Source organism: Anarrhichthys ocellatus, unplaced genomic scaffold, assembly GCF_004355925.1.
Source record: "Anarrhichthys ocellatus isolate YVR2014 unplaced genomic scaffold, GSC_Weel_1.0 scaffold91, whole genome shotgun sequence".
Lineage (NCBI taxonomy): Eukaryota > Metazoa > Chordata > Actinopteri > Perciformes > Anarhichadidae > Anarrhichthys > Anarrhichthys ocellatus.
Window position 1 is genome coordinate 603430 of NW_022280121.1, and position 11989 is coordinate 615418.

General features: G+C 41.0%; 1 protein-coding gene across 2 annotated transcripts in view; it reads right to left on the reverse strand.

Moving 5' to 3' along the window:
• armc2 (armadillo repeat containing 2) overlaps window positions 1-2058 on the reverse strand; it is a 34261-nt gene extending 32203 nt beyond the window's left edge. For both annotated transcript variants that reach the window (XM_031875431.1, XM_031875430.1), the window contains exons 1-4: window positions 1798-2058; window positions 772-1065; window positions 590-662; window positions 57-222 (exon numbers count right to left, since the gene is read on the reverse strand). In XM_031875431.1, coding sequence (XP_031731291.1) covers window positions 57-222; window positions 590-662; window positions 772-989 — 457 coding nt within the window. In that variant the 5' untranslated portion in view covers window positions 990-1065; window positions 1798-2058. The remainder of the gene's footprint in view (window positions 1-56; window positions 223-589; window positions 663-771; window positions 1066-1797) is intronic.
• Between the last annotated feature and the right edge of the window lie 9931 nt (window positions 2059-11989).

An 11989-nucleotide genomic window follows, 5' to 3' on the forward strand; every position in this document is an offset into this window, starting at 1 on the left:
GTACTTTTATCTACCATCTTTTCTCTCTTGATCTTACAGAAATATGTTTTCCTTACTGTCTTTGTGTCCCTCTACAGGAGACAACGTGGTGAGAGATCCAGCCCTGAGGAGGCGTGCCCGCGTCCCTCGCACCCCCTTCTTCACTTCCAGTGGGGCACTGGGGGTTTTAGGAAAGGCCTTGAAGGGATCCTCAACATCACAGAGGACTGGAAACTTTGGCTTCTGGTACCACACAAATATATCAGTGGAATATGATGGTGTGAACAATGAGCCACAACTTGAATCCACAAATGAAACTTATTATGTCTACAAAGAGATTATTTTGGTTACTCATGTATTCCTATTTTTTGATTTCATATATATTAACATAATAATCCCATTTATTAAAATGAATATGCTTTCATGTTGGTGTACAGAGGCGTGTTTACTCCACATCCTTTTTTTCAGTTTTCATGGTAATGCTAATAATATCAAAAGATGCAAATATGTTACAACAAATAACACCTTAATTTAAAACTTAAATACTATCTGAACTACCATACTGTATAAAGGTGTGTGTGTGTGTGTGTGTGTGTGTAAGATAACTTACATGGTCTAAAGGAGAGAGGCGTGTCCCTGAACCTGGCCTCGAGTCAGGTGCATCAAAATTTTGAGCATGAAGACTGAGGAGTGAAAAAAAAAGTAAAATTACTTCAACGAGTCATATGTGACCCACAGTTGATCTCAGGACCTGAAAAAATGAAGGAGATTTAATTGACATGTGTAACTAACCTAAAGGTAGATGGAGGTCTGCCCTCGCGGTCAGCACAAACAGTGCTTTTTCCAAAAAGCTGCCTGTGTCCATCTCTGGGAGTAAATGGTCGCTGAGTGGAGTGGACTCGCAGGGACCGTCTGGCTTCACTGACAATTTCTGCACTTGTTTTCCTCACTGCGTTACGTCGTGGAATGAAGGGGCTGCAAACCTCATGTTTTCTATCCATAGAGGCCATTTAGGCTTATGTGAGATTTTCTGCAAATGACTTCAGTGGTTTGAGTTCATTATGCAGGTGGTGGCAGGGTGTCACACTGATGGGAAACAGTTGTAAACATAAAATAAGGATAATGCCAGAACAGAAAATGAACAGCAGGTGTAAAATGTATCGGAAGTTGCAATGAAGAACATTTGATGCTTGGCAAGCGGAGATGAAAGAGGTATCCAGATCCTTTGGGTGATCTTAAGTTGCAATGCTACAATTTAAAATTACTCCTATGGAAAATAAAATTCCTCATTCAGTACTCATTATACAGCAGATTATAGCCCATACCATTGTTGTGATTGCATTTAATTGCAATGATTGCAATGCATCATATTTTATAGGATATTAAAAAATGCTTGTAAATCTTAATTTGCAATGTAACTAGTAACTACAACTGTCAGATGAATGTAGTAGAGTAAAAAGTACAATATTTACTTCTGAAATGTGGTATAAAGCAGCAAAATTCAAGTAAAACACAAGTACCTCAAATTGTATGTAAGCGTAGAAGGCTAGTACTCACTTACACTTAATTATATAGCTTTGACAGGTCCAACAGTGAGTCCAAATATAATATTTCTAGAAAGAACATCCTAATAATGTCTTCTTTTTGTGAATGACAAATCCCCATGCGCGTTCACGCTCCGTCTCCATGGTGACCAAATGATAGCTTGGACAACAAACCCGAGAAACAAAATAACCAAAACATTCAAAGAGATCTTAACTTTTAATTTTTCCCCGTAGGAGCAGATGAAAACATATATTCTGTAGTAAGTGCACCCACCTGTTAAATGACCAGACCGAGCAGGAAGCGGTTGAACAAACCGGGGTGTGAACAGTATGTCCATAAAGTTTAACAGATAGTAAAGAAAACTACAATAAACCTCCCATTAACCCCGGGAAAAACCTCTTCGGGTGACAGTCGGGACAGTTTTCACACCAGACTTTCAATTCGGCTTCCACAGAAAAAAAACAACAATCACAAAACCATCAACTTGTTGATATTTGTTAAGTTTTCCAGCTCTGCAGCCTGCAGCAAACTGGTCCGACGTGCACGAGCTGAATGGAAGTCTCGCGCGATTCGGTGACGCGCGTCTCCTCGCGGTGTAAAGGTAAAAGGTTAAAAGGTTGGATATAAAGTATGATTTCTTTTCAAGAAAATGTGTCGATTTAAAAATCGTAACAAATCGCTTTGATGATTATAGGCTCTCTGAAGGACAAATGGACAAGTAGGTGAGAGGAATCTTAAAAGTGCTAAACTCAAAATTCAGAGCATTAACACAGCAGATAACATTTACAATGTAAAGATATAGTGGAGGTCATGCTTTCTTTGTGCTTTGTTTACACAGCCGGGCTGGCCAGTCTCTGTTGTGGCCCATTGGCTCTAATGGACGTCGTGGAAGCGTAGCTCCTCCCCTTCTGCTCCTCCACACGGTTCTGTTACCACTGTTGCTGTTTGCAATGTTTGTGCTGTTAGCGTCGTTAGCTGCTAGGCTGAGAGCCTCGTGGAGTCAATAGATGTGCTCTGAATTCTGTATTGAGCACCTTTTTAAGATTTGACAGAATTTATAGAGGGCTTGTCTGTATTTTGTGGGGGTCCTTAAGAACACAACGAGACAAATGTCCTGAATGCCGAACTTAAACTTGTGGTCAGTAAATCAATATAATCTTCCGAGTCAAACAAAGTAAAAGTACACATAATTTGACCGTCTTAATGAAAATACTCTTCATTCAAATATATTTTCAATCTGGGCAGTAAAAACCCATGAAAAGTAAAAAAAAAAAAAATATATATATATATATATATATATACAGCAAATGCATATAAGTGAGCGCCATAGTGAGACACACTATATATAGTTAAGGTCTGTCGACCTTTGACTGGATATGTTTCTATTTATATGAAGCTCTATATAAATGGGTCTTGCTATGAGGAAGTAAATAATATTACGCAGTCTCTTACATAATCGTGTTTGAAAGAAAGGAAAAGATCTGAGAAGTTGGGAAAACACATATTTTAAAAGTTTATTTCTTTCATTGTTACAGCAATATGCTGTCATGCATTTTAAAAGTTCAACACTGTAGTCATAATTGGATAAAGCAGGATAACAAAAGGCACAATTCAGTATCACAGTGTATGAACCAACACTTTACACAAGCTTTATTAAGAGCACAAAATACACTTATTTTTCTACCGTTCCGATACCTTTGGTCCGTCGGTCAGTGAGTTCTCGAGGTCCTGCTGTAGTTGGGAGCAGCGGTCGTAGCTGTAACCTACTTTCACCCCTCGTTCATGTGAAAGACACACAGCCAGGTCATTCTCTATAATCCTGTAAGCCAGAGAGCTTGTTCTTTTGACATATCCGTTCTCTGTGACACAGAACAACATGTGTGCGCGCAAAATAAAAGCAGTATACCGTGTAAAACACAAGCTGTATTGAAAGTTACACGATTATTTACCTCAGACGAATGTAATTCACCAAAAGATACAAAGAAAAAGTTTATCATAAACTACAATGTCTCATATAAGCAGTACACACAAAATAATAATCTACTATAATATGGTATAAATATGCACTTTCAGCAAAATTGTTGAATTTTGTTTTAAAAGGATTTAGCGTTGCCAGCCCGACGTTCGGATTTGTCCACCATTTTGTCGCCACGGAAAGTATGACGTGTCAAAAAAAGAGGAGTGGACACAAAATGGCTGCAGACTTACGCCGTGTTCGTCAGTGACAGTTTCATTCTCTAGTTGTGGTCGCACTGCAAGGTGGTGTGTGACGCAACAGTCCTGCTCCGGGTGCACCGTGAAACACACGGTCGTACAGGAGAAACGACCTCCAGCTTTTACTTCCTCTGTCCATTTGATTTTGAACCGCGCCGTCCCCTTGCTCTCTTCAAGCCTCACGAACTGCATCTCAAAACATCAGTGCAGAGAAGAAGCAGAAGTGCATCGATGTTCCTAGATGAACTCAAGGTTCAGGAGGAGTACATGATGCAGAAGTTCATTCATTCGACTCACACGCTTCGCTCTGGGCTCTTTTAACTCGTCTAGATGGGCCGACCACTTTAAACACCAATCAGGTCTGTCTGGATTTGCACATTCGTCCACTTGTAAACCTTTTCCCCCCCCCTTTTTCTTTTTTTTTTTTGCACCGTGAAATATACATCTGAACAATCTTGTGAGTCTCTGGTTGGATTTAAATAGCCTTACATGCTTCAGTCTCTTGGATACAGGGAACCCGATTGGCCGAGAGCGAATGCCGGGCATGCCCAATCACGGGGCATCACCATGGAGCTCAGCAGCCAATGGGAGGAGGAAGATGGTCTCTGTGATTTCATTGTCACTAAGGGAGGGGGGGAAACATACTGCCAGGACAGTTGGCACTGACATGCTAAGCGGTGGACTCCATTATAGTCGGAGTCTATATGTTTGAGATAACCTGTGGAGCGCTTGCCAAGGAGAGACGAGCACAAAGCGGGTGTAAAGATGAAGCTGCTCTCAACCAGGAGCTGCTCACAGTGCACTCACGTCACCGTTATCGCTGCCGCTCACGTCACAGGAATGAATGGGTTGATTTGTGAGAGCCATCGTCCTGGTGGAAGGTGGTGTGTCTCCTTGGCAACCAGCTCCATCTCTGACAGAGAGCACTCGAATTGCAGGACAGGTTTTTTTTTTTTTTTTACAGTCCCTCAATCGCCATTCATTTAACCCCTGAAGAGTGATATCTCTTCTTCTCTCCATCTGTCCCTTTGTATTCTCCCTTTTTCTTTGACCTGTTTTCACCTCGGTGTTGCGTTTTATCTGCCTCATGCCTCCCAAAACCCCCGTCATCTCTTTATTCATAGGGATGCAATTATTATCGAATAGTCGATTCATTGTTTGGTCTTTGAAATGTCAGACAATTTATGTTTATGTTTATTAACATGCAGTCCACAATGCAGAGATATTCATTTTGCTAAAAAACAAAACAGCAAAAAAAATTGACTTATGCTGTACTGCTTGATTGTTTATCATTATCACACTATGCTATTGTATAGTGTGCAAAACACACCACCCATACATCTTTGCTATTCTTTGCTTGATATTGTGATTTATCTTCCCAACACTGTAAAATGCTCCTGTTTAAAATGTATATTTTATTAAATTGAAAAAGTACAATGTTTTCAAGCACCAATTGGCTATAGGTATAGAGGTGATAAAAATACTACTAATTATACTTTATAATTTGCAATTATTTATTTAATGTCCCCCATTTCATACTTCCTTTGAGTATGTTTCCAGAACTGTCATGATATGACGAGCAGTATACATCATTTTAAGTGTTTCATATCTTTTGAGCACAACAGTTCATTCTTGACCTTGGAAATATCTGTTTGAAACAGAAAATCTTGACTTAAAGTCCACTTATTTTAAAGATCTACATACAGTTTACTACCCTTTGATTTGCTGTATCGAAATGGAAAATTCTTACAGATGTTGTAACTTAAATATAGTTTTGTTTCAAATGGGACATTTCTTTGTAAAAGAAAGTGCTCTCTCATGTTTCCTGTTTTGTCCGTTGACTCTTCTTATCTCTCTCCTTTTAACATGCAGCCTTGCTGTAACTCTGTAGTCAGCTTTTCTAAGCAGTGGGAGAAAAGTAACCGCCTTAGTTGAGTAAAGTTTTAATGAGCCAGCAGGTTGACATGACAGAAATTAGCAGTGAATCATTCTTGAGGTTTGTCTTTGTCAGCAGCTTGCTTGTTTCTGGCAAACCGGAGCGTGGGCTCTGACACGAAAAATCTAACTCCTAACTTCTCAGCACTGATGCTTGTGCAAGATTGCATTCAGCTTTTTTGCTTAGTCAGATATCTGAGATGAATTTGGTTCTTCAAGGGAAGTTAGTAATAAGGGGAGATGTCTCATACAGGAACAGGACAGTGTGTATTTTGCATTTCTGTGAAGATAAAAACATGCTAAAGTAACTTTTCTTACATGACAACAGGCACTGTTTTTCACTTGATCACCCTTAACAGTCAGTTTTTTTAAGGAGGAAACGGCAAAAAGAAATATAACAATACTGTTTACAGTCACAACGTGTTATCTGTGCAATAATTTTCCTTGGCAGTATTTTTCTAAACGTCAGGCTGTCCCACGTTCATGTCTTTCCACACTGTTCGGTCCGAGGCAGAGGCGGGTACGAAGCCAGAGTCTCCTGCTGTCTGTTAGGACTAAGAGTCAACTGACACCGTACACATACAGACAGTCGCCGCCTTATCGCTCGTCTCTCTTTGTGTGCATGGAAAATAAAACATCTCGCACACACGCACACTTGTGTTACGCACAGATGAGCTTTTTGAAAGCCTTATCCAGGCATAAACAAGGCACGCAAACACTTGAACATATGGGCATGCAGGTGCCCATATGCACATACAGCAGGAGAAACCATGAGATACAAGTTACAAGTCTATAACAACTTGAAAATTATACTAATCACCCTATTGCCTGGTCACTTGTATAATACTGGTTAAACCGTAAAACCTTTTTTATTGACATGCATCAACATCTATGTAAGGCAGCATTTGAAATAATAAGATAAAATAGATAGTAACACATTGTAGAAGCTACAGTTAGTAGCCACCGGGGTTCTAAGAGAGCCAGGCCAGCTGTTTCACCCTGTTTCCAGTCTTAATGCTAAGCTAAGCTAACCAGCTCATATTTATTCTACAAATAGGAGTCAATCTTCTCATCTAAAGAAAGCAAAATGTAGAACTGCTTCTTTTAATATAGTTTTTAAAACCCTCCCTGTGACTGAAGAGTCCCCCCCCCCTGAGATTGCCATCACCCTGACAGATCCCAGTGAGGCATGTCCATCTCATTTTGTATGCTAATCAAAATGCAGGCGACTCAGCCCTATCTTGATGGAGCTTGTGCCCGTTTCTATGAATAGATATGCGGGTGTGGGTGCTGACCTGTCTGTATGTTTCACCGTGTTCCTCCCCTTGCGTCGGCCCTCGCAGCACTTTTCACCAAGGCCATCTCACCACATGTAAACATCCTCGAAACATGGCAGGCCTTGTTGTTTCCTGTATTATTCTATTTGTGAAGCACTTACAGATGCTGAAATGCTAATGTGTGTTGCATCTTCGACATTCTTCAAAAAAATTTCTGTTTACAAAGTGAGCATCGAGGTCTGCGTTCGTCGCTCTCTCAATAGGCTTTTCTGAACAAGCACACTTGGGGGCTGGTGAAGGCCATCGGCACTCGCCTCGCTCTTTTACGGATTCTATTCTCTTTCCAGGCTTTAGTGTGTTTATCAGGGTCCCACTTATGTAAGTGCATTTGTGTGTCTTTTTGCATTTGTATGGCAGTAACTAACCTTCTCCTTTCACTTGAATGCCTTTTGCTCATTTTATGTTACACAACCAATGGTGCAATCATGCTCTTTTATTAAGAGCAAAGAAAAAAGAAGAAGAAATGTTTCAGCGTCTTAGCTTCATATACTTTAAAGCTGCTTTTTTGCATCTGAAAAAATCTCTCAAACGATGCATTTTAAGAGCAACACACCCTTAGATTAACAAGAGAAGCAACTGTTATGGTTTCACAATGATCTGGAAATCGGCTGCACGGTGCATGCTTCACCACTGTTACTGGAACTGTGGAATGCAGTGGAATAATATTAGGTACAAAGGTGCGTACAACAAATGAACCGATGCCAATCTAGAGTTGTCTTTCAAAGTGTACTGGTGCACAAGAGGGTGTCCCATCGTTTCTCTGCTTATCACACGGGGGAACATCCCCTTTGACCCCGCTGTACTTGCAGACACACAGAAGAACTGAGCCAAGTGGAACACAAAACAGGAAAGAACACATGGCTCAGTTGCTCCTGCTGAGCATTCCCAGCTGAACCTGTCGAGCCCAAACCACATTTTTTTAACATCCCATTCTAAAATGGTAACAATATTTAACAGACACAAAACAGGGACTGATCCCATGTGCACCAGCAGGACATTATGCAGAGCACTTGATGGAGCTCTATAGTAACCTGCACTATATTAACTGCCACACACACTCTCATATCACTATCATCGGTGAGGTCTTCTGGTCCTGCCGTCCCCCCTCCCCCAGACCCTGATCGCCTTTGTTCCATCGTGAGGATCATCCATCCCTCTTGGGTGATATTTGCCATTGAATGACCATAACTGGCCTTCTTTCTCGTAGCATTTCTTTCTCTCCCTTTGTTTCTTCCTACTGTTTTCCTCTCTTTCCTAAATCCTGCCACAGTCTTCTGTCTGATTAATGGTGAGGGATATTTTCCATGACTGGACTTGCTCGTATCTTGCACGCACATGCACACACAAATAAGCAAAAACACAATCTTAGAATCAACCGGTTAACAATTTGTTAAGATCTCCTAATGAAAGACAACTTGATTCATTCATAATACTCACACACACACACGGAAACAACAAAGCACAATTATCATCATGTGTCCATGTGCAGGTTTGCATATCTTGCTCTCATGCAATAAACAAAGTCAAGTTTAACTGTACATGGACTCATGCACACACAAACATATAAATGCACAGATGTGCACGTCAAAGCCACAACACACACCCTCATAAACACACATGTAACACAGATGAGAATGAGGCCTTTAAGAGAAGGGTGGGGAAGGTAGTCACACAAGCATAACTCACATAAACACACATGTGAGCATGCTGTCACACACGCATGATGAGGACAAAGAGACAGGATCTAAGACAGACATAAAACACAAGGCACAAGATGCACATTAAAGCAATTAGAGATTATTTTCCACATTTGACCAGACTGATTAGAGGCAGGCAGCGTCTGGTCTGTAATGTGGTCACTGGTCTGATGGGTTGTGTTGTATGGGCACTGTTTTGCTGGACATTTTGGGGACATTTTGGAAATATATTGCTGATAAATAAGAATCTAAAGTGATTCATGCTTGATTGGACGCTGACTCATTCTCATTTGTTTCGGTAGATTAGCTCTTCTTTGTTTCGCCAGCCGACACACCAACACCACTATTACTTAACGCGAGGAGAAAATGGGATGGAGAGAGGGAGGAAAGGGAGTAATGAAGCTATATATGTGCTTTACCCGGCGGTTTGAATGGTGAGTGCAGGCCATAATTCACCTCAACGCACACGCACGTGCACGCAGGCACAAATGAATGCATACCCTCACACACGTGTGCACATGCACACACACACACGCGCACACACACGATACTTTTGACTCTCTCTTTGTGTCTTTGTGTGTGTCCTGCCCTCCATTTAGGTCAGTGCAGAGAAGATATATGGATGTGTGAAACACAGTGACCTTGACGTTCTGTGTGTGTGTGTGTGTGTGTGTGTGTGTGTGTGTGTGCGTGCGCGTGTGCGTGTGTGTGGGATGGGGGTAGGTGAGGGTCTACATTGACTGTGCACCAATCATCTATGAATCATTATAATGGTGCACCAGTACATCAATTTTCAAAATGAATCAACAAAACATCAAATGAATGCAGTATCATGCTTGCCACAGCAGTTTTAAATTGCTGGTCATCATGTGATTACTGGCAATTATTTGAACTGATATTTAGAATGTTACTGTAAAAATATCAAATTTGACATTTATAGGATTGAGTTATTTTGTTTTAAGTGTTAGTGTTTTTTATGTCATTTGTCATAACAACCTTTGAGGTCTTACCTACTGAACGAAACACTTGTAATCTTTAATTCAGTTCAGTTTAACATGCTTTATTGTTTAAAAAAAGCGTGTTCATTGCCGGATTAACCTGCTGGGGGCACCTGTTATGGCCAAGTTCCCCTCCGGTATAGTGTACAAAGCACATTTCACCACCCGCTGCTTCGAGTTCCTCGCCTCAGACTTTCTGTATGCCAATTAGTTTGTGATCCTTTGAAAAGGATTACGATTTTTGATTTTGCAATGAAATGATAATGTAAGACCCAGTTACGATTGTATTTCAGTGATGCAAATTTGGAAGCGATGCTATTATTTAAAAGTAACTGACACGCAGTAAGTCTGGGTTTTTGGGACCCTGAGAGGGCAGCTGCCTGCTTAGCATGACTGTCTTTTAAAGTTTTCAAAAATTGTCTGACATTTGTGACCCCGAGTAACGAAACCAAACAAGACATTGCAGCTGGCAATGATGTGGTATTTATCACTGCTATAATTTAGTTTCACTCAAATTAAAAATATGATTATTTGAAAGAAGCTATAAACCCATAACAACTCTCATATAGGGGCTAAAAAGACATTATCAATCATTACCAAAACATCAAGATAACAAATGCATGTATGCTACATGAATCTGTGCCCAGCACTAATGCAGTTTAACACTTATCAACACTGCTCTGTCTGCATCTAAATACACTGCATATATTTATCTCTCTATCGAGGTTGCAGAAAGTCTCGAAGCTCCCAGGACGCTCGTATAGAGGATGGAGGCTGACTGAACGTGGACGAAAAGTAATGTCTTACATCTCAGCCACACAAACACTCACAGGAACAACATGGGTTGGTTATTAATCCATAGTAATGAACGTATCCTCTGCAAGACGACACATTTCCATGTAGGTTAGTGGTGGATGATGCAAGACGTGTTCACACGCCCGTAGAGTGCGACACACAAACGCCATCCTTCCGTTCAATCATCCTCCACCACAAAGAGGCGGCATGGTAGAGTATGATAATATTTGCCCTATGACCCATTGGACACACATGTAATGCAGTCACATGCAGCCACATGCTACAGTGGGAGGTAATGCTCTCAACCCAGAGGGAGGAGGGGGGGGGGTGGGAACACGATGGGGGTTAGTGGGCTTATACGGCAACAGGATTGAGAGCAAGCCGAGCACGATGACCCTCAAATGGGGACACAACGCAGCCGAGGTGTGTGTGTGTGTGTGTGTGTGTGTGTGTGTGTGTGAGGGACCGATGAAATCTACTGGCTTGGTATTAAGGAGGTGAAGATGAAGGTTTGACAGGGATCTTTTCTGGTTCCTGCATGATTATTCCTCCTCATCTCCCTCCCTGCACTCAGCCCAGCGTCATCCTCTCTCTTTCTCTGTGGGGCTGTTATTGAGGAGAAGTGGGGGTGACAGTGGAGAAATAAGAGGGGGAAAAAAACAACCCACACGAGAATAATACAGGAAAGAGGTGTGAGGATGAATGAAAGGAAGGTGAGAAAAAAGAGCGGGTGAGGGAGCAGAGGCCAAGGAAATGAGTGTGAGGGAAGAAAGATTTTAATTCGATTTTATTGTGTCATATACGTGCTTTCATTTTGCATTCATTTCTTTATTAATTTATATTACTAAGTACAGCAATGGACACAATAAAACAAAATAGGCTTATCATGTCTAACTCAAGATTACATCACATGTTCAAACTCCTCCGAAGTCCAAAAACAAATCAATGTGACAAATGAAAAGCATCAATCAACACAGTCATTTCCCCTCTTCTAAAGGTTCACTCGTGCACTGCTGGTGCGTGAGGTTATCCATTTCAATCCCATCAATGGTCAGAGCCCATCAATAGACGGAAAGAACAAAATCATTTTGAATCCGTGGCGATGCTTCACCAAGGTGGATAACAAGAAACAGCGGGAACGTCCATCTGCCTCTGCTGCTGTTTTTTTCTTTATTCTCATCCACATGCTGCGAGTTTCATTCACACTTCTTTTCTCTTCACATTTTTTGTTCAAAACATCTCCGCAAAGTGAAAGGATTTTTCACCTTCATACTGTACATCAGGGTGATAGAGAGAGTGTGTGGAAAACACTGAGAGATCAGAGAGTGATTCAACAAAACAAGATAAAGAGAAAATGAAACACGAGGAGAGTAGCGTATTGTATTGCAATAGAGACGTCATCCACTTACACAGAAAAATCCTTTCTGTATTTGATGTTGAATTTCATAATGAGACACGAAAGACCACAACATATTGCTTCCTTTATGAG